This window comes from Salvelinus fontinalis, unplaced genomic scaffold (genome assembly GCF_029448725.1).
Source record: "Salvelinus fontinalis isolate EN_2023a unplaced genomic scaffold, ASM2944872v1 scaffold_0979, whole genome shotgun sequence".
Lineage (NCBI taxonomy): Eukaryota > Metazoa > Chordata > Actinopteri > Salmoniformes > Salmonidae > Salvelinus > Salvelinus fontinalis.
Genome location: NW_026601188.1, coordinates 1 through 24,556, shown reverse-complemented (window position 1 = coordinate 24,556; position 24,556 = coordinate 1). Strand labels below are relative to the sequence as shown.

Here is a 24,556-nt window from a genome sequence, read left to right as displayed (position 1 = left end):
CAGCATCGCCTGAACCTAAAAGACGCACATCGCCATCTGCTGACTGGAGTGAGAAACGCAGTTGAGGAACCAAACGTTTATTTTTATTTATTTCATAAAAGTTTAATATTATATAAAGTCGTTCAAAGAGAAGCATGTGTTGATTGATTCGTGTTTAATGAGTGAGAATTTAAAACAAGCTTTACACCCACAATCAAATGGTTGTTAATAAATCTAAATCATGGTTTAGTGTTTCTGTATCAAAATGGACTTTTAACAAATTCAAATCCTTTGGAGTCATTTTGACCCCAGCCAAAAGCACCTTTGATAAATAGGAAATTTATTTCAAATCAAAATCAAATCACATTTTATTGGTCACATACACGTGTTTAGCAGATGTTATTGCGGGTGTAGTGAAATGCTTGTGGTTCTAGCTCCGACAGTGCAGTAATATCTAACAAGTAATATCTAACAATTTCACAACCCAATACACACAAATCTAAGTATTTGAATCTAGGTTTCTCTGTAGACATGATTCATCCCACCAGAGGGTGGAGGGGCACCTGTATCAGTGGTTTTGACCAGATAGACACCTGCAGACACACAGTATAGTGCCTCCCATGTACTCTCCTAAGATTGGACATTTCTATACCACGTATCACGTGACTGTGTACAAAACTTCCAATGGTAGAAAACTCTGCCAGTGGTAGAAAACTCTGCCAGCGGTAGAAAACTCTGCCAGCGGTAGAAAACTCTGCCAGAGGTAGAAAACTCTGCCAGCGGTAGAAAACTCTGCCAGAGGTAGAAAACTCTGCCAGCGGTAGAAAACTCTGCCAGAGGTAGAAAACTCTGCACTCTGCCAGAGGTAGAAAACTCTGCACTCTCCCAGAGGTAGAAAACTCTGCACTCTGCCAGAGGTAGAAAACTCTGCCAGCGGTAGAAAACTCTGCCAGAGGTAGAAAACTCTGCCAGAGGTAGAAAACTCTGCCAGCGGTAGAAAACTCTGCCAGAGGTAGAAAACTCTGCACTCTGCCAGAGGTAGAAAACTCTGCACTCTGCCAGAGGTAGAAAACTCTGCCAGAGGTAGAAAACTCTGCCAGAGGTAGAAAACTCTGCCAGTGGTAGAAAACTCTGCCAGAGGTAGAAAACTCTGCACTCTCCTAGAGGTAGAAAACTCTGCCAGCGGTAGAAAACTCTGCCAGCGGTAGAAAACTCTGCCAGAGGTAGAAAACTCTGCCAGTGGTAGAAAACTCTGCCAGAGGTAAAAAACTCTGCACTCTGCCAGAGGTAGAAAACTCTGCCAGCGGTAGAAAACTCTGCCAGAGGTAGAAAACTCTGCCAGTGGTAGAAAACTCTGCCAGTGGTAGAAAACTCTGCCAGTGGTAGAAAAATCTGCCAGTGGTAGAAAACTCTCCCAGAGGTAGAAAACTCTCCCAGAGGTAGAAAACTCTCCCAGAGGTAGAAAACTCTGCCAGTGGTAGAAGACTCTGCCAGTGGTATACAGTGCATTCGTTAAGTATTCAGACCCCTTCACTTTTTCCACATTCAGTTACTTTACAGCCTTATTCTAAAATTGAATATTTTTCCCCTCGTCAATCTACACACAATACCCCATAATGACATCACAATACCCCATAATGACATCACAATACCCCATAATGACATCACAATACCCCATAATGACAAACCAAAAACAGGTTTGTAAACATTCTGGCAAAAGTATTCAGACCCTTTGCTATGAGACTCGAAATGGAGCTCAGATGCATCCTGATTCCATTGATCATCCTTGAGATGTTTCTCCAGCTTGATTGGAGTCCACTTGTGGTAAATTCAATCGATTAGACATGATTTGGAGAGGCACACACCTGTCTATATAAAGTCCCACAGTTTACAGTGCATGTGTCGTGGTAATTTCCTGTATTACTCAATAAAGAGAGAGAGAGCCAACCACACACAAGTCAGAGTTAAATTATATATTCCATCTTTAATATATATACAAGCTTCACCAAAGCCCTTTTTTGACTCTCAGATCAATTCAGTGTCTATAAATGAATTCTCTGAGAGTGCTTACAAAACAATTCTTAGTTTAATTTATAGCCAAGATACACCCCTCTCAACTTACAAAGAATCCTTTACCCGAAAGAGGAGTATCCTATCGCTAGACAGCATCAGCTATAAATCATCGTTCAGTTTGATCTCCCAAGACAAGGTTTAAATCTCATGCTTGATACTTCACTGTCTACCAAAACATTACCTCATCCAATGGCATATATCAATTGTCATTTCTAGATACTCCCAAACCTGGACAAACTCAAAATCAGACAGTGAGCCTCTTAGGTCAAATACTAGGTCAAGATAAGGGCAACCTCAGAGGGGAAATACAATGGTTCCAAACACTGCCAAACTCCTTCCCCCTATGAGAAAAGTAGGGAGTGACTGGCGTACAGACATTGTATGAGATAACTAACTGGTTCCCCAATTAATAACTCCATCCCGTCACATGGTTTAGGAATAGTTACAGACATGTTCCCATAAGAAAACAACGTTCCTATAAGAAAACAACTGTCCTCCTCCCCTTCTGATATTCTACTTAGCACCACATGGTTTAACATATACATTGACTTATGAAGACAAACCTGACCTCTCCCCTCTCTGGTACCAAGTTACCAATCCCTTGCTCAGAAGATTCTAATGACAAGTATCTCACAAGAAAAAACCAAGCCATGAGGTCAAAGGAATTGTCCTTAGAGCTCTGAGACAAGAATGTGTTGAGGTACAGATCTGGAGAAAAGGTACCAAAAAATGTATGCAGCATTGAAGGTCCCCAAGAACACAGTGTACGCCCTCATTCTTAAATGGAATAAGTTAGGAACCACCATTACTCTTCCTAGAGCTGGCTGCCCGGGCCAAACGGAGAAATCGGGGGAGAAGGGCCTTGGTCAAGGAGGTGACCAAAAACTCGATGGTCACTCTGACAGAGCTCCAGAGTTCCTCTGTGGAGATGGGAAAACCTTCCAGAAGGACAATCATCTCTGCAGTACTCCAACAAATCCGGCCTTTATGGTAGAGACCAGACGGAAGCTACTCCTCAGTAAAAGGCACATGACAGCCCGCTTAGCCCCCAAAAGGCACCTAAAGGACTCTAACCATGAGAAACAAGATTCTCTGGTCTGATTAAACCAACTCTTTGGCCTGAATGTCATGTGTCATGTCTGGAGAAAATCGGTACCATCCCGGTGAAGCGGTGGTCATGGCAACATCATGCTGTGATGTTTTTCAGTAGCAGTGCAAATTGTCCACTGGTTTTGGTGTAATTTCTCACCCATTTTGGTAGTAGGAAAGTTAATTTCCCCTCAGGCACACACATTAGTTGATTGTTATTATGAAGGTCATTTGTATAGAATGTACTTTTCCCCACTCATTCACCCCATCTCTTTACATTGCTTATTTATATTCAGTGGCCTGACTGCGTCCAGACTGTCAAAGGCCCATCCTGGTAGATCTGAACCTAATTCAGCTTGGAGTGATCAGATGACAGAAGTCACATTTAGGTGCCAGGTGTAACTGAGGCCATAGATGCTCCATATCCATTACTTTGAGTGTTTTATATAATATGACTAAATATGTTTCTTTCTGTGTTGCAGGGGCAGTCAAGAAATGGAACTGCAAGGCCACAGAACATGACATAAGCAGAGCTGTGGGAGACCACCTCAAGCCCCTGGTAGTGCCGGGGGTGGTGTTTACCACTCCACCATGCCTTCAGCAGGCTGGAAAAGTGGGATTGATACTGTGTTTCATACTAAGATGGAGGGTCTGTTGATTGGTCAGTCATTGGGTTCATTTGTTGAAATCAAATCAAGCTTTATTTATACAGCACATTTCAGACATGGATGCAACACAATGGCTTCACAGGAGAAAACAATGAAAATAAACAGAAATACTTATTACACAAAAATAACAGGATAAAAAAAACAGAAGATTAACAACTGAAAGACCAATGAGCATTCTAAGGAAATGCCATTGATTAAAACACTAATTGGATGCAATATCCAACCCAAAATATAAGCTTGTTTTTTAGGAGGGGTTCTCAAAGACACTATGGGGGTGTCGACTGAAAGTTGACTAGTAACAACAACTGGGACCAAAAAGACACCAACCATGAGACCCACTAAATCTGCCCAAGAAGAGGCAAACAAAAGAAAAACCCACAGCAAACTTAAAGACAGGAAGCAAACCAAAAAGGTGGAGCAACTAAAGGTGTTGACTCTCCACATCTATCAAGACAACTGGAGCACTGGGCCAGACACTCTTAAATAGAACCTGGACCAGCTCAGGTGAAACACCTTCCCACTAACGAGATGGACAAGCCAACACAGGTGTAACACATACTGACTAACGAGGTGACACCAATCAGTGCGTCCTACGTACTAACTAGCTATACGTGCTAAAGTCCAACCTCAAAACATAAATGGAAAAACCAAAGACTAACTAACACCTTAAGAGAATGCTCACTAACAACAGAAAACAACTTCCATTTCACATTATAGTTTTCAGTAGTTGAATCCTTTGAAGTATTGTTGATTTTTTTTTAAATGCATTTTTTAACAAATTAACTAGGTTGGTTGAAAAGTGATAGTAAACGTACATACCATGCACTATTTTGACATAGTGGAAGATATACTGAATTCATACTGTTTTTCATACTAAGATGGACCAAGATATGTGTTGCTTTTGCACATATTTTGTTAATTGGTTTTGCAAGAGTCTGATTGGTCAGTCATTGGGTTCATTTGTTTTTCAATATGTTCAAATCAAATCAAGCTTTATTTATACAGCACATTTCAGACATGGATGCAACACAATGGCTTCACAGGAAAAAACAATGAAAATAAACAGATATATTTAGTACACAAACATAAGAGGATAACAAACAGAAGACTAACAACTGAACGACTAATGAGCATCCTATGGAAATGCCATTGATTAAAATATTAACAATTGGATGCAACATCCAACCCTAACGAGATGGACAAGCCAGCACAGGTGTAACACATACTGACTAACGAGATGGACAAGCCAGCACAGGTGTAACACATTCTGACTAACGAGATGGACAAGCCAGCACAGGTGTAACACATTCTGACTAACGAGATGGACAAGCCAGCACAGGTGTACCACATTCTGACTAAAATATGATAGCTGCATCTTTATTTTACTCATTTTCAAAAGTATTTTTTTTACCAAAAACTGAAAATGAATAAAATAAAGTTGCAGCTGTCTTTATTTACATCAAACTGAACTAACTGCTATCTTGAAATGTTGAAAAAGTGTTTTTAAATAGCCATCCTTTTAAAATAGGCATTTGCAAATTAGTTGAAAGGCTAAGAGAATCATCTCCAACCTCCTCTCAGGAGATGATTCCCTTAGCCTTTCAACTAATTTTCAAATGATAGGATAATTATTTAAAAACACTTTTTCAACATTTCAAGATAGCAGTTAGTTCGTTTTGAGCATATCAAAGACAGCTGCAATTTTATTTTATTTATATATATTTTTTTCCCAGACAAAAAATTTCTAAGTCCACACAGAAGTTCACACTCAACTTTGTTGAGCCGTGCGCCTGGTGATTGAACAGGTTACCAGGTGTATTTTTGAATATGGTTCTTAATGGCTTCATTGGGTTGCTGGGGTCCATTGCTTGCTAAGGGGGACAGTGCTACAGTGGGTTAAATACAGTGTTTTGCTAATTTAAAAAAATTGTGCCTGGTAACCCAAAATAATACCAGGTGCACGGACGGATCAGGCCAGAATCTTTTTAAAACCTCCATAAATCCCTCAGGCCGGCCCCCATTGACTTGGGGCCGTAGTATGGTGTTCCCATAGCGGGCAGGTCTGTATGCCCCCTAAAAAGCATTTAAGACACTTTTGAAAATCGTGCCTGGTAACCCAAAATAATACCAGGTGCACGGAGGTGGCACTCTGTCACTTTTTCGACCAATTGCCGAAATATTCAAATGATGATTAAAAATACTTCCCGGTGGGCTAAATGTCCCACATTTTAAAGGATTATCTGTATTGATTTTCACACATTTTTCCCCCTCTCTAGTTTGTGCAATGACAGAGAAGTGGGACTCTGTCATTGTTTCTGACAAGATCTCTCATTGATCTCGGGTTCAGCCACCAGGGGGCACCAAACCTCTTTGAAAAGTTCATGTGAATAGTTACCACTTCTCAGGAGATGATAGACTTAGCCTTTCAAATGTTTTGTAATAATGGGATGGCTATTGAACAGAACTTTAAAACCTGGTTTTCTTGTATGTACCAGTTCATGAAATCACACATTTGACATTTATGCTCACTGAGTCTGTACATAGTCAAAGCTTTCCTTAAGTTTGGGTCAGTCACAGTGGTCAGGTATTCTGCCACTGTGTACTCTCTGTTTAGGGCCAAATAGCATTCTAGTTTTCTCTGTTTTTTTGTTAATTCTTTCCAATGTGTCAAGTAATTATCTTTTTGTTTTCTCATGATTTGGTTGGGTCTAATTGTGCTGTTGTCCAGGGGCTCTGTGGGGTGTGTTTATGTTTGTGAACAGAGCACAATGACCACCTTGCTTAGGGGACTCTTCTCCAGGTTCATCTCTCTGTAGGTGATGGCTTTTTTAATGGCCCATACCCTCTTCATCACAAATCAGCCCTGCCATTGTTTGTATTCATACTGTTTTGTGAAGAATGGCTTCTTGTCTGTTAGGTTGTATTCCACTGGGAAAGGGATTACAGTTTTCCTCAGTCGCTTTGGTGCATTTCTTAGATCAAAAGTGTAATTCTTGATACTACTTGTACAAATTCCAAATCATCTAGTCACTTGTGCACATCATTAAAGCAATTTCTTATTCCTTTGAACAAATTGCAATTGATAATGTACAAGTGTCAGCTTTTTTCCCACATTATCAATTGCTCATGTCCATACCTCTTTCGCTTCACGGAGAGTTGAGTTGCAGCAGGGAGTTGCGTTCCTTCTTTATAGAGGCGTGCGTAACAATTATAACCACCAGGTCATTATAAGCACCAGGTCATTATAAGCACCAGGTCATTATAACCACCAGGTCATTATAACCACCAAGTCATTATTACCACCAGGTCATTATAACCACCAGGTCATTAGAACCACCAGGTCATTATAACCACCAAGTCATGATTACCACCAGGTCATTATAACCACCAGGTCATTATAACCACCAGGTCATTAGTCCCACCAGGTCTTTATTACCGCCAGGTCATTATAACCACCAGGTCATTATAACCACCAGGTCATTATTACCACCAGGTCATTATAACCACCAGGTCATTATAACCACCAGGTCATTATTACCACCAGGTCATTATTACCACCAGGTCATTATAACCACCAGGTCAGGGAGAAGAGACTCACCTTGTCACCTAGTGAGATCACTCTGTTATAACACACTGTCTGTCTGTCTGTCTGTCTGTCTGTCTGTCTTAAACCAATCAGAAATCAGAAGAATGCCAAAGTAAGGTGTGATGTAATATGGAGGACCAGCCTATTCCCTATGATGTAAACTACAACAGAAATAACTTAAAATGTATAACTTTAAATTAAACCAATAATTTGAACTCATGATTTGAGTGATTAAAGTAAACCACAGTTTTGGAAATACATAACGCCATCTAACCAATCAAAGAATGTTAACTATATGCAGTTATCTTAGCCAGCCAGCTAACATTAGCTATATGCACGCCAACCAGCTAACGTTAGCTATATGCAGTTATCTTAGCCAGCCAGCTAACATTAGCTATATGCAGTTATCTTAGCCAGCTAACATTAGCTATATGCAGTTATCTTAGCCAGCCAGCTAACATTAGCTATATGCAGTTATCTTAGCCAGCCAGCTAACGTTAGCTATATGCAGTTATCTTAGCCAGCCAGCTAACATTAGCTATATGCAGTTATCTTAGCCAGCTAACATTAGCTATATGCAGTTATCTTAGCCAGCCAGCTAACATTAACTGCAGGTCAAAAGAGCAGCAACATACAGAATGAGGGAAAATCCCCCACATCCAAAATAGATAGATTCCAGAAGTCAGTCAGCGTGCTAGCAATAAGCCAAGGTGGAAAATGTTACAAAACTCCCGTAGTCTAATTCACAGAAAACATGCTGAAAAGTAGTGACTATGGTCAGTGAGCTGGAGCCCAACTACCGGAGACCAGTTAGAACCCAACTAAAACATGATGTGTGTTGAACGTGTTTGCATATCAAAAGATTAGGGACGAAATGAAGCTTCAAACTTCATTGATCACTGCTGATAAAGTGACACACTGCTTTGAAGTTTACTGCTAAGCGATTTCAGCGCATGCCTCGTAGCTCCGGTATCAAATGTAACACGTTACAGCGCGTGCTACCGTTGTTGTGTTGTTATCTTGACCAGTGAGCTGATTAACATCCATATCGAAAAGTTGACAAAACAAAAAGGAGCAAGCAGGTTGATTTCCTCTGTCGTCTTGAGCCCACGGCAAGAATGCACCAGAGCCCACCGTGCTAACAGGTTCCCACTAGATAACACAACCACACAGTTAATGAAAAGCATGAGGTGACGCTTGAGCTAGATATCAACCTATCGAGCTAGTGTGACCTTCCTGGTCTCTCAAGTCAGTGAGTCAACACAGGAAGGAGCAATGGATGGATAGTTCATTTATTTCCAAAGCTGCAATGATGGGACACACACAGTATGGATGAATGATCAGTAGTGACGGGATATAAATAGCACTCCCACAGCAATTCTCCATTAATCTGCCCTATAATATACTAACAAAAAAACAATTGAAATGTCTATCAAAGTCATTGTGATCGTATAGTGGATTTAACAATTCCAACTAATTCATAATTTACTATTATAAATGAATCAATTGTTTCCATGTGTCTCATATTCACTACATCAGAATAAACTGTCATCCATTTTAGTATCAAAATATATCAAATTAACCTGGAAAATGACTAAATGTCCCCCTCTGGTGGTTAAGAAGTATAACACACCTAAACTAACAAAACCGGGCTGATGAACTGGCTGGTGTTCATGAATTTATAAAACATATACTCTATACATTTGTCATAAATGACCTGCATTGATGAGACACACAGTGTGGATGAATGATCAGTAGTCGACAGGATATAAATAGCACTCCTAAAGAAGATGCATTTTCCAGTTAGATACCAATTTGAAAGAGGGAACTTTAGCATAAAACCCACATGGAAAACTGAGATTTGGCAAATAACATATAAAGAGAGGCTTACTTGACACCAAACCAACAACAGTAGTTACTAAAACATAAATTGCTAATGTATGATTTAAAACGTGGATTTTATGATGTAATGTCAACTTTTTATATTTCTATCCCGGGACTATTCCATTTTGAACTCACCCACAGCAATTCTCCATAAATCTGCTGAGGATTACCCAGATTCCCGAAATAAATTAATACATATGTGATCATTCAAAAACACAACTGGTTGTGCTTATAGGGAACCAGATCGTGAACATAACTAAGTTACTAAGTCTTTAACCACACTGTATTGTTACACTGGTGAGTAAAAACTCATGCTTCCTACACTAACTTTTTGTCTGAACATTATAATATATATTTTACGTCACACTAGCGTCATTGTCTTAAAGTCGCACATCTCCATCGCAGTCAGAGGTTCAGACTGAGCGTTACCCACTGCAGTCAGCTGATGGCGGTGGGCGATTTTAAGGCAATGCTGTTAGTGTGACGTATAATCTAGTGGACGGAACGCAATGCTGTTAGTGTGACGTATAATCTAGTGGACGGAACGCTTCTTTCAGCAGCAGCAACAGTTAGTCCGCCACCTCGGTAGCTTGCTAGCCAAAATAGCCGAACCCATAAAGCTCTTTAGACGCTTTAGTGTATATTAGCCACTGTATTTTAAACCCTTGTCTGTCGTCTAGTTAGTTAGTTATCCTATTTAATTTCATATTTACGGTGCTGTTGTTATTATTCAGCTAGCGGACTGGTTAAGTTAGCATTAGCCTAGCTAGCTAACATCTCCGACCATGAGTTCACTAAATGACTCTCTTCCTGCTGAAGAAGAGACGGTCTGTTGGACGGAGAAAGAAGCTCTCATCAAAGAGGAGGAGGAAGAGAAGGATGTTACAATACAAAAACAAGTAGAGGGTGAGGCTGTTACAGGGAAAGAAGAAGAGGAAGACGTTACAGTGAAAGAGGAGGAGGGTGTGACAGTAAAAGATGAGGAGGATTCAGTTTTTGAAGTGAAAGCGGAGGATGGGGAGATTACGGTCTCATCGGAAGAAGAGGAGGAGGAAACTGGATATCTGGGCCCGATTTCCCAAACGCAATTTAAGGCATCCAGTGGTTCTAAAGATGAACTTAGCCATAAGATGGTTTTGAGAAACCGGGCCGTGATTACCACTGGTAAGTACTGTCTTAAAAACAGAGGTACAAACTCTGCAGTTGTTGAACTGATTTTTGGTGTTAAAGGGGAAATCGGCAATTGCTACATCCATATTTTGACTTTTAAATGATTATTTATAGCCATTGATTTTTGATGAATATAACACATGCCTCATGAGCTTAGTTAAACTGTTGTACCCCATCAGAACCCCAAATAAGCTTTTTTTACTCCAATGTTTAGAAACAATGTAAATCAACAGCCTCAACATGGTTAACTATAATGTTGATATCATGGATGGTCAGTCCTTTCATCCATAGGTCTGTCTATGAATTTGAGAGTAGTTAAATGTCTCCAGGCCCATCATCATCTTATTACCAAAACAGTTGTGGAATGACTGCTTTGTTATTGTTTCAACTTCAGATTGGTTGATTGATGTGTGGCTTTTTTAAAGGGACAACCTAGTATTTAAACAGCAACAAAATGGCTGCCAAGAGTCTTGGTTTGGTAAACAGCTGAGGGATGGGGCTGGAGAAATGTAACCACTCTCAAATTCATAGAGAAAGCTATTGTAGCAACCCTAACTCAACACCTAGCGAACACGTCAAGAAGTTCAGACATCTTGGTGTAACAGTTATAAGGTGTTGGCTTGACAGTCGCTGGACCCAGGTTTGAGTCCAGCTCAGGGCAACCCCCTGAATTCACTACACTATGAATACAAGGACTGGCCATCCATGATGTCATAATGATAGTTTAACCAGATTTCTAGGATATATAGTATATTCTAGAATTCATCCATGATGTCATAGTGATAGTTTAACCAGGTTTCTAGGATATATAGTATATTCTAGAATTCATCCATTATGTCATAGTGATAGTTTAACCAGGTTTCTAGGCTATATAGTATATTCTAGAATTGCCAGTGAAGAATTCCTGTGAAGGCAAATTATTAGAGCTGTTGATAAGTCATTGTATAATATTCAGCCAATTTTTTGTCATGCCTTTACATTAAAGGCAAGACATACCTAGAAGCAATTACCTTCATGAATTGGTTTGAAACCTTTGTTTTAAATCCTTCTCAAAGTTGGTGCCTTGACGGATTTGTAAAAAATGGTTTATCATGAAACACTGTTTTTTAAATTTATTTAAATGTAACCCTTATTTCAGTTAAGTCAGTTAAGTCAGTTAAGAACAAATTCTTATTTACAATGACTGCCTACACCGGACGATGCTGGGCCAATTGTGCGCCGCCCTATGGGACTCCCAATCACGGCCGGTTGTGATACAGCCTGGATTTGATCCAGGGTGTCTGTAGTGGCGCCTCAAGCACTGAGATGCAGTGTCCGCTGCGCCACTCGGGAGCCCCAAAATCATGTTCTAGTGCTGTCCCCAACTAAAATACATCTTGGTCAACCAAGAGTCATCTGTTCTTTCTACCAATCGCCCCATGTGTTTTTATAAAATCAAATATACGTACTGAACTTGTCTGATGCTTTAAGCATTCTGTTGGATCAAATAATTAAGACACACAAATGACTCGAAGTCATAACCAGAGGGAGCCGCTCGTCAACACAACCCGACCAGAGGGAGCCGGTCGTCAACACAACCCGACCAGAGGGAGCCGGTCGTCAACACAACCCGACCAGAGGGAGCCGGTCGTCAACACAACCCGACCAGAGGGAGCCGGTCGTCAACACAACCCGACCAGAGGGAGCCGGTCGTCAACACAACCCGACCAGAGGGAGCCGGTCGTCAACACAACCCGACCAGAGGGAGCCGGTCGTCAACACAACCCGACCAGAGGGAGCCGGTCGTCAACACAACCCGACCAGAGGGAGTCCCCCCTCCGTTGCTGGACTTCGTAAATTCTGCCGTTTTGCTCCTGAAGTTTTCAGTAATAGACTAATAGACTACAGATAGATAGACTAATAGACTAGTAATTGACTACACCATCAGTCTGCAACCTTTTCCAGTTGGAGTGCCAATTTATCTGACCATTTCTACCAATCTGCGTGCCAGTTATGATTTTCATATGCACATTTTACTGGAACAGTTTCATTTAATTTATAATAGTATCTCAAAATTATTGTCTGTGATTAATCTACAATCTATCTAAATGAAAATTATACAAATCTAAATAACTTTTATTGCCATTGCCAACTATGTAAAAAAATAGCCTACATAAAGCCAACAAATGAAAACATTGCATTCTGCAGGTAGAAAATATCCTGATAAAAATAAATATCCTAGAAATCACATTGGCTGCAAATGGCCTGTCTACTACAAACTTGAAACATTGTATCAACTATCAACTGGGTCAGGAAACTCGGATAGCAAGCTTGCAACATTGTATAAAATATTCTAGGCCCTCAGGTTCATGCTCCAGTGAGTTCTTGACAGTTCTTGACAGTAATCAGGTATTTTATGACATTTCCACTGGATCAGAGCATTACATTTTCCCTTTTATGCCGTGTGTTTATCGAAATGGTGAGAGCTGGAAATATTTTACAAAAATACTTTAAGGAACTATTGTCATTCGCAATTGATTGTGATTAGACTTTGTTTACTTGCTGTTTGGATGTGAAGAAGAAATTCCTTTGAGAAGCTCCACAACTCATTAGTGGTTCAGCGTTAAGACAATCAGAAATACTATCAGACATCCCCAAATGGGCACATTTATAGGCCTACATTTGTGTGCCGGCCAGGTAGACTAGTCCTACTTCTATATGTGTAACCAGGTAGACTAGTCCTACTACTATATGGGTAACCAGGTAGACTAGTCCTACTTCTATATGTGTCACCAGGTAGACTAGTCCTACTTCCTATATGTGTAACCAGGTAGACTAGTCCTACTTCTATATGTGTAACCAGGTAGACTAGTCCTACTTCCTATATGTGTAACCAGGTAGACTAGTCCTACTTCCTATATGTGTAACCAGGTAGACTAGTCCTACTTCCTATATGTGTAACCAGGTAGACTAGTCCTACTACTATATGGGTAATCAGGTGTGCGTCCTTACTCAACATTGACAGGAGTGTTTCAAACAAAAGACAATGAATAAATTGACAACTGACGCATCTTGCGGGGTCAGGTCTGGGTGGTCTGCCAGGGGACGTTTCATTTAGTATCCGTTTGGGTCGGCTGGGGAATGATTGTATTTCCCCATAGTATGTTGTTCCGAAGTTGACCAACTGAAAGGGAGTGTAACTTTGATTATAATTACTCTTCCCTTAAGGAGGGAATCGAGGTTCAACACCTGTTTGGCCCTGCCCTTTCCTGGGCTGGTGAAGAGCGGCATTACATTTTAAGGAATAAATCCAAGCCTCACTCTCATCACCTGTGGACGGTGGTGCTTCCAGCGAGGCGTGGATTTAATAGTATGTTGTACCTAGTTTCCCTCCTTCAGGGAACAGTAGTTATAGTCATAACGTTACACTTGTCATATGATGAACTTCAACTTAAATACTGGATCTTGCTGTGGGACAGTTTTTTTGTATTCTGAAATGCAACAGTTTTCATGGGCACAGAAATACTAAATCATTTCAGAGTTTGCTAAATCCAATGGTTTTTAACTGAGTCATCTTGTAATCCAAGGTGGTGTAGCATTAAGACCTGTTTGTTGTAAATGGTATGTATTTTTCGTCTTTTTTTGTATATATTGCAATATATTTAAATCTTTTTCCATTTTTAAATTAAATATACCTTCCGGCAACCCGCCTCACCCATTATGATACGGATCAGCATTTTTTTTTTTTTTAGACCTTATAGCTAGAACCTCCATCAGCAGCTAGCCATCAGAAGCTAACCAGCTAATTAGCTACTAGCTATTTAGTCATTGTTAGCCACTGCTAGCGGCCTTTACCTTTTTAGCTCAGACACCAGCCGCTTTTAGCCTGGATAACACCTGCCAGTCTGCACAGCGCGATATCAACCCTGAGCATATCGGACTGTTTTTCTCCACTACATCACCGTATTCCTGCCGTAAGCTCTGGACCATTACACCGGATAATCGCAGCTGGCTAGCTGCTACCGAATGGCCCAGCCCCGAAGCTAGCCTTGAGCCAGGCCCATCTCCCGGCCTGCTTAGTGGACCCTATGATCACTCGGCTACACAGCTGATGCCTCCCAGACTCTTCACTAAGACGACTAGAAGCCTCTACATCACCGGATTCCTGCCGTAAGTTCTGGACCTTTGCACCGGATTGGCTACAGTGGCTAACACCCTTGTCCCGAAGCTAGCACCAGTTAGCCTCGAGCCAGGTGCATCTCCCGGCTAGCAAACAAAATTACTCCAGCTACAATACCTCTTTTGCCAGTTGGCCTGGACCCTTTGTCGACACGGAGCACCGCCGATCCATCACGACTGGTCTGCCAACGCAATTCCGTCAGATGTGCCCTCAACCGGCCTTTGCCAGACGTCGGTGACACCCTTGTCCCGAAGCTAGCACTAGTTAGCCTCGACCCAGGCGCGGCTCCCGGCTAGCATAGTAACGACTACCTAACGGCTTCCCTGGTTCATATATTGCTGTTCACTGGACCCTATGATCACTGGGCTACATAGCTGATGCCTGCTGGACTGTTCATTAACCTTTTCTCAATAGGGGGTGCTGTTTTCACTTTGTAAAACTTTCGTTCCCAAATTAAGTTGTAAATGAGAACTTGTTCTCAACTGGCCGACCTGGTTAAATAAAGGTTAAGTAAATATAAAATTATAATACTAAAAATGTAGCAGCAGTATAGACCTAGTCTGTTCATTACATACATGATGTATTGTTACACCATGTAGGAGCAGTATAGACCTAGACCAGACTAGTATAGACCTAGTCTGTTCATTATATACATGATGTATTGTTACACCATGTAGGAGCAGTATAGACCTAGACCAGACTAGTATAGACCTAGTCTGTTCATTATATACATGATGTATTGTTACACCATGTAGGAGCAGTATAGACCTAGACCAGACTAGTATAGACCTAGTCTGTTCATTATATACATCTACATGATGTATTGTTACACCATGTAGGAGCAGTATAGACCTAGTCTGTTCATTATATACATCTACATGATGTATTGTTACACCATGTAGGAGCAGTATAGACCTAGTCTGTTCATTATATACATCTACATGATGTATTGTTACACCATGTAGGAGCAGTATAGACCTAGTCTGTTCATTATATACATCTACATGATGTATTGTTACACCGTGTAGGAGCAGTATAGACCTACAGTAGCTAGCTACTTATTTAGATGTAGTATAACTTAATGAAACTGCCTTAAATATGCTGTGGTAAACATTTTTTATTCTCACTAATCAATCAACACATTCCTGTCTTTGTATGTCTCAATATAATAGTATTATTTAATTAAATCCATTTAAAATAATCTTTTGTCGAAAAATAAAATATGATCCTCAACTGCATTTCCCCTCCAGTCAGCAGACGGCGATGTGCGTCTTTCAGGCGATGCTGCCAGCGTGACGTATAACCTAGTGGACGGTTCTTCATAAACAGCTCGTCAACCACCTCGGTAGCTTGCTAGCCAACACAGCCGAAAGATTCAAGCTATTTATACGCTTTCGGTGTATATTAGCTACTGTGTTTTCGACACACTTCTGTCGTATCAACTTGTTAACCTATTTAATTTAATATTACGTTATTTTGTATTAGTCAGCTATAGTAGCTGGCTGGTTTAGTTAGCACTAGCCTAGTCGCTAATGATAGCTAGATAGCTAGCTAGCTAACATCCCCGACCATGAGCTCCCTAAACATCCCACCTCCTGTTAAAGAAGAGGCGGTCTGCTGGACGGAGAAAGAAGCTCTTGTGAAAGAGGAGGAGGTCACAGTAAAACAAGAAGTAGAGGGTGAGGCTGTTACAGTGAAAGAAGAAGAGAAAGACGTTTCAGTGAAAGAAGAGGAAGATGCGTTCAGAGTGAAAGAGGAGGAGGATGTTACAGTGAAAGAAGAGGAGGATGAGAAAGAGGAGGATGCAGTTTTTGGTGTGAAAGAAGAGGAGGTTGGAGATCTGTTTAACACCAGTAAGTACCGTCTCTGCAGTCGTTGAACCAATATGCAGTAAAGGGGTTCTACACTTTAATGTTGTTCTGTAGGAATGGCTGAAGCTACACTGTAACGTGTAGAACATCAAGAGTGGACCATCAACAAAACGTTAACAATTGATCAAATGCATCCAATGACAATGCCTGAAATACTGTAGTCCTCAATATCTCCTATTAGCTTAGCCCAATATGCTTTTTACCGAAACAGGCAGGGAGTACGCTTTGTTATTGTTTCTACTGCTGATTGCTGCCCCCGTTACTCCTCAAGGTCCAAGGACTGTATGTTATTTTCAGAGGTAGACTGGCTCTGCAGCTAAAATAGTCACATATTCCATCTAAATGTGAATCCATTCTCAATTGCGATACATTTCTAGAAACATAAATCGCTGCACTTTCATATCAATTGAGAATAATTTCACACAATACTTTCATATCACATCAAAATAAGTAACCAGTTGCAATACCCCAAACGGTAAACCAAATTCGTTTCTCGTAATTTCACCTTCCTTTCGGCTTCTTTTTCTTTGGACTAAATATGGCGGTTGGAAACCAACTTTAAGGTGCATTACCACCATCATCTGGACTGGAGTGTGGACCTCAGTTCATCTTTCAATCACCCAGGTGGGAATATACCAAGACAGTCATGAAGAGAGCACAACAAAACCTTTTCCCCCTCAGGAGACTGAAAAGATTTGGCATGGGTCCCCAGATCCTCAAAAGGTAATACAGCTGCACCATCGAGAGCATCCTGACCGGTTGCATCACCACCTGGTATGGCAACTGCTCGGCGCTACAGAGGGTAGTGCGAACGGCCCAGTACATCACTGTGGCCAAGCTTCCTGCCATCCAGGACCTATATAATAGGCGGTGTCAGAGGAAAGCCCACAACATTGTCAGAGACTCCAGTCACTCAAGTTATAAACTGTTTTCTCTGCTACTGCACGGCAAGTGGTACCGGAGCACCAAGTCTAGGACCAAAAGCCTCCTCAACAGCTTCTTCCCCCAAGACATAAGACTGCTGAACAATTCATGAAATCGCCACCAGACAATTTACATTGACCCCCCCCCCCCCCACCCCCCTCCATTTTGTGCACTGCTGCTACTCGCTGGTTGTTTGTTACCTATGCATAGTCACTACGCCCCCACCATGTACAGATTACCTCAACTAGCCTGTACCCCCGCACACTGACTCAGTACCGGTGCCCCCTGTATATAGCCTCCACACTGACTCGGTACCAGTGCCCCCTGTATATAGCCTCGTTATTCTCATTGTGTTACTTTTTATTATTACTTTTTATTTTAGTCTACTTGGTAAACGTTTTCTTCTTCTTGAACTGCACTGTTGGTTAAGGGCTTGTAAGTAAAGCATTTCACTGTAAAGTCTAAGTTGGTGTCTTGACGGATTTGTAAAAAAACGGTTTATCATAAAACACTATACAGTGGGGAGAAGAAGTATTTGATACACTGACGATTTTGCAGGTTTTCCTACTTATAAAGCATGTAGAGGTCTGTAATTTGTATCATAGGTACACTTCAACTGTGAGAGACGGAATCTAAAACAAAAATCCAGAAAATCACATTGTATGATTTTTAAGTAATTAATTTGCATTTTATTGCATGACATAAGTATTTGAAACATCAGAAAAGCAGAACTTAATATTTGGTACAGAAACCTTTGTTTGCAATTACAGAGATACGTTTCCTGTAGTTCTTGACCAGGTTTGCACACACTGCAGCAGGGATTTTGGCCCATATAGACCTTCTCCAGATCTGTCAGGTTTTGGGGCTGTCGCTGGGCAATACGGACTTTCCGCTCCATCCAAAGATTTTCTATTGGGTTCAGGTCTAGGAGACTGGCTAGGCCACTCCAGGACCTTGAGATGCTTCTTACGGAGCCACTCCTTAGTTGCCCTGGCTGTGTGTTTCGGGACGTTGTCATGCTGGAAGACCCAGCCATGACCCATCTTCAATGCTCTTACTGAGGGAAGGAGGTTGTCGGCCAAGATCTCGCAATACATGGGCTCATCCATCCTCCCGTCAATACGGTGCAGTCGTCATGTCCCCTTTGCAGAAAAGCATCCCCAAAAATGATGTTTCCACCTCCGTGCTTCACGGTTGGGATGGTGTTCTTGGGGTTGTACTCATCCTTCTTCTTCCTCCAAACACGGCGAGTGGAGTTTAGACCAAAAAGCTTTATTTTTGTCTCATCAGACCACATGACCTTCTCCCATTCCTCCTCTGGATCATCCAGATGGTCATTGGCAAACTTCAGACGGGCCTGGACATGCGCTGGCTTGAGCAGGGGGACCTTGCGTGCGCTGCAGGATTTTAATCCATGACTGCATAGTGTGTTACTAATGGTTTTCATTGAGACTGTGGTCCCAGCTCTCTTCAGGTCATTGACCAGGTCCTGCCTTGTAGTTCTGGGCTGATCCCTCACCTTCCTCATGATCATTGATGCCCCACGAGGTGAGATCTTGCATGGAGCCCCAGACAGAGGGTGATTGACCATCATCTTGAACTTCTGCGTCAACAGTTGTTGCCTTCTCACCAAGCTGCTTGCCTATTGTCCTGTAGCCCATCCCAGCCTTGTGCAGGTCTACAATTTTATCACTGATGTCCTTACACAGCTCTCTGGTCCTGGCCATTGTGGAGAGGTTGGAGTCTGTTTGATTGTGTGTGTGGACAGGTGTCTTTTTGTACAGGTAACGAGTTCAAACAGGTGCAGTTAATACAGGTAATGAGTGGAGAACAGGAGTGCTTCTTAAAGAAAAACTAACAGGTCTGTGAGAGCCAGAATTCTTACTGGTTGGTAGGTGATCGAATACTTATGTCATGCAATAAAATGCAAATTAATTACTTAAAAATCATACAACGTGATTTTCTGGATTTTTGTTTCAGATTCCTTCACTCACAGTTGAAGTGTACCTATGATAAAAAATTACAGACCTCTACATGCTTTATAAGTAGGAAAACCTGCAATATCGGCAGTGTATCAAATACTTGTTCTCCCCACTGTATATATATTTTTTTTTAAATGTTGTTGACACCCCTCCCCAGAGGTGTCTCATTATTGGGATTCATTGCTGATTCCTACCTGTAACTCACTATGAGGTGTCTAGTGATAAAGGTTAAGGCAAGGCTTTCGACTCTGTCAATCACCACATTCTTATCGGCAGACTCAACAACCTTTGTTTCTCAAATGACTGCCTCCCCAGCTTCACCAACTACTTTGCAGACAGAGTTCAGTGTGTCAAATCGGAGGGCCTGTTGTCCAGACCTCTGGCAGTCTCTATGGGGTACCGCAGGGTTCAATTCTCTGGCCGACTCTTTTCTCTGTATATATCAATGATGTCGCTCTTGCTGCGGGTGATTCTCTGATCCACCTCTACGCAGACGACACCATTCTGTATACACCTGGCCCTTCTTTGGACACTGTGTTAACAAACCTCCAAATGAGCTTCAATGTCATACAACTCTCCTTCCGTGGCCTCCAACTGCTCTTATATGCTAGTAAAACTAAATGCTCTTCAACCTATCGCTGCCCTCATCCGCCCGACTAGCATCACTACTCTGGACGGTTCTGACTTAGAATATGTGGACAACTACAAATACCTAGGTGTCTGGTTAGACTGTAAACTCTCCTTCCAGACTCACATTAAACATCTCCAATCCCAAATTAAATCTAGAATATGCTTCCTATTTCACAACAAAACCTCCTACACTCACGCTGCCAAACATACCCTTGTAAAACTGACTATCCTACCGATCCTTGACTTCGGTGATGTCATTTACAAAATAGCCTCCAACACTCTACTCAGCGAACTGGATGCAGTCCATCACAGTGTCATCCATTTTGTCACCAAAGCCCCATATACCACCCACCACTGTGACCTGTATGCTCTCGTTGGCTGGTCCTCGCTACATATTCATCGCTAAACCCACTGGCTCCAGGTCATCTATAAGTCTTTGCTAGGTAACGCTCCGCCTTAACTCAGCTCACTGGTCACCATAGCAACACCCACCCATAGCATGGCCTGTTTATTGCCTTACCTCCTTACTCCATCACACTGTATATAGATTTTTATATTGTGTTATTGACTGTACTTTTGTTTATCCCATGTGTAACTCTGTGCTTGTTTTTTTGTCGCACTGCTTTGCTTTATCTTGGTCAGGTGGCAGTTGTGAATGAGAACTTGTTCTCATCTGGACACCTGGTTAAATAAAGGTGGGGGAAAAATGTAATTAAAAATACATTTAAAAAATCATAACTTTATTGACAACACCCAAATAGATACTGTCATTAATGCGATTCTTCAATAATTAAACATATTTCTTAATACTGTAGCAAACATTATATTACACAGGACATTCAAACGAGCCTTACAATTATAATCCAAAGTAGTGTGAAATGCACTCATAAGCAACCTGTAAATGGAGGTTACTCCCCTGAGTTTTCCCCCATTCACATTCAGAAAAAACTGAAAAACTAAAATCTTTGCTCAACATTTTTGCTCTAATCAGATATAGTACATCCATAACTATCGGTTTCCTCATTACCAGATATACTACATCCATAACTAGTGGTTTCCTCATTACCAGATATACTACATCCATAACTAGTGGTTTCCTCATTACCAGATATACCAGATATACTACATCCATAACTATCGGTTTCCTCATTAGCGGGGAGGAGTTTCTACAATCAAATTGTATGTTCATCGCCCTCGTTCCTCAGTTTTAGGAAACACAGAAAGGGCCCTATATTGGAGACCAAAAGTTGTCAGGCACACTGCTTAGAGTTTCAACAACATGAATAACTTATTTCTAGCCTACAATCATCGATGTTACTACTAATGTGAAAACAAGACATTATATGACTATTCTTGCTCAATTTAAGACAATTGTCAAATAATTTTAACATTCATTACAGATGTCAATTGTTGTACAACATCATGGCTACACTGTTGGCATCACCTTTTACAGTGGATTTCCACTGTTGTTGGCCTTTAATCATCTGACTTTGTTGTTCACACAGGAGAGAGACGGGACTACCGTGGGTCCTCTGGGGAGCCTCAACAACCTCATGATGCTGACGAGGCAGAGAAGAGTCTCTCCAGATCAGAACACATCAATAAACACCTGCAGAGATCCACAGGGAAGAGAACTCACTGCTGCTCTGACTGTGGGAAGAGATTCACCTCATCAGACATTAAAATTCATCAGAGAACACACACAGGAGAGAAACCTTTTAGCTGTGATCAATGTGGGAAGAGTTTTACTGCATCTAGCAATCTGACTAAACACCAGAGAACACACACAGGAGAGAAACCTTATAGCTGTGATCAATGTGGGAAGAGTTTTGGTCAATCTGGAGAGCTGACAGTGCACCAGAGAAGACACACAGGAGAGAAACCTTTTAGCTGTGGTCAATGTGGGAAGAGTTTTACTAAGTCTGGCCATCTGACTCTACACCAGAGAATACACACAGGAGAGAAACCTTATAGCTGTGATCAATGTGGGAAGAGTTTTGGTCAATCTGGAGCGCTGACAGTGCACCAGAGAACACACACAGGAGAGAAACCTTACAGCTGTGGTCGATGTGGGAAGAGTTTTACTACATCTGGCCATCTGACAAAACACCAGAGAATACACACAGGAGAGAAACCTTATAGCTGTGGTCAATGTGGGAAGAGTTTTACTACATCTGGCCATCTGACTCTACACCAGAGAATACACACAGGAGAGAAACCTTATAGCTGTGGTCAATGTGGGAAGAGTTTTGGTCGATCTGGCCATCTGACTCTACACCAGAGAATACACTCAGGAGAGAAATCTTATAGCTGTGATCAATGTGGCAAGGGTTTTGGTCGATCTGGAGAACTAACAGTGCACCAGAGAACACACACAGGAGAGAAACCTTATATCTGTGGTCAATGTGGGAAGAGTTTTACTACATCTGGCCATCTGTCTTTACACCAGAGAACACACACAGGAGAGAAACCTTATAGCTGTGTTCAATGTGGGAAGAGTTTTAGTCAATCTGGACAGCTGACTCAACACCAGAGAATACATACAGGAGAGAAACCTTATAGCTGTGATCAATGTGGGATGAGTTTTACTACATCTGGTTCTCTGTCTCTACATAAGAGAACGCACACAGGAGAGAAACCTTATAGCTGTGATCAGTGTGACAAGAGATACTCTGATAAAAGATCTCTGATCAAACATCAGACAATACATACATGAAGGAGTTATTTCGTGATATCAATGAATTAATGTCACAATGTAGAATGTTTTAACATTGTAGTAGGAGTATTTTAAGGAATTTCACAATGTTGAACCCTAAACCTTTGCCCCATTCAATTGATTTCAGCGTGATATGGATATTATACTTGGGAAAAATACAGGCTCTGAATTGAAAGAGTACTATTTATGTGATTTAACAAAAAGTGACTAACACAAAAGAGTTGTGTTACACTTACCACATTGGTGACCCACTTGAATCAAAATGCAGCACTTCAGAATGTAGCGATCTGTTTTCTACAAATTGTCCTCTCACCAGTGATGTACACATTATTCCCAGATTCCTTGTGTTTTTTGAGCTGTTAGTTTTAACAGGACGTGCAACCTCATCTCCCTCCTCTCGCACAATTGATTTCAACATATCGATGAGTGATGACAAATAAGTGTTGCGTTCCTTTGTTTAGTGACCCCTAAATTTAAATGCATCACTCCAAAATGTAGCTGACTGTCTTCTGCAGGTTGTCCTCTAACCAGTGAGGTAAAAGATATCTCCCATTTCCATGTGTTTTTTAGATGTTAGTTTCAACAGCACGAACAACCTGATCTCCCCCCTAATCGATATCAGTGATTTATTGCTACTTGTCAAAACAACAGGGTTTTTGGTGCTTGTGTCCATGGTGACGACAACTTGGTTTCTGATTGTCTCAAGGTTGGGCAGTCAAAAAGATTTGTGTTTTGTGTTTAGCCAGTGCGTTCCATGGATCACAAATTATTTTGAATTTCCGTATTAGAGATGAGTTATGTTTGGGCTCGTTCCAAGGGGAGGAGAGTCCTAGAAGCTAGTGGGGGAAAAATACACTTTTTCTTGTTTTTAATTGTTGATAGCCAGTAGACACCATGTTTATATTGGTGAAGAATTGTAGTTGATTATATTGTGAAATGGAAGTTGTTTTCTGTTGGTGGTGAGCATTCTCTTAAGGTGTTACAGTATTTGGTTTTTCCATTTATGTTTTGAGGTTGGACTTTAGCGCGTATAGCTCGTTAGCACGTAGGACGCACTGATTGGTGTCACCTCGTTAGTCAGTATGTTTTACACCTGTGCTGGCTTGTCCATCTCGTTTGTGGGAAGGTGTTTCACCTGAGCTGGTCCAGGTTCTATTTAAGAGTGTCTGGCCCAGTGCGCCAGTTGTCTTGATAGATGTGGAGAGTCAACACCTTTAGTTGCTCCACCTTTTTGGTTTGCTTCCTGTCTTAAAGTTTGTTGTGGGTTTTTCTTTTGTTTGCCTCTTCTTGGGCAGATTTAGTGGGTGTCATAGTGGGTGTCTTTTAGGTCCCAGTTGTTACCAGTCAATTTTCAATCGATGCCCCCGTAGTGTCTTTCAGAACCCCTCCTAAAAAACAAGTTATGTTTTGGGTTGGATGTAGCATCATATTGTTAATATTTGAATCAATGGCATTTCCTTTGCAATGCTCATTAGTCTTTCAGTTGTTTGTTTTTTTATCCTCAATATTTCTGTTTATTTTCATTGTTTTTTCCTGTGAAGCCATTGTGTTGCATCCATGTCTGAAATGTGCTGCATAAATAAAGCTTGATTTGACTTCAACAAATGAACCCAATGACTGACCAATCAACAGACTCTTGGTCCCTCTTAGTATTTGTTAATGAATAGAATACAGTATATACATATGAGATGAGTAATACATAGACAGATACAGTAGAATAGGATAGAATACAGTATATACATATGAGATGAGTAATACATAGACAGATACAGTAGAATAGGATAGAATACAGTATATACATATGAGATGAGTAATGCATAGACTA

General features: G+C 41.2%; 1 protein-coding gene across 1 annotated transcript; it reads left to right on the top strand.

Annotated features, from left to right (window-relative positions):
* Positions 1-9,728: 9,728 nt before the first annotated feature.
* On the top strand, positions 9,729-24,360 carry LOC129847962 (zinc finger protein OZF-like). Its single transcript, XM_055915540.1, has 2 exons — positions 9,729-10,443; positions 21,521-24,360. The coding sequence occupies exons 1-2, from the start codon at positions 10,065-10,067 to the stop codon at positions 22,729-22,731; spliced, it is 1,590 nt and encodes a 529-aa protein (XP_055771515.1). The 5' UTR covers positions 9,729-10,064; the 3' UTR covers positions 22,732-24,360.
* The last annotated feature ends 196 nt before the right edge of the window (positions 24,361-24,556 follow it).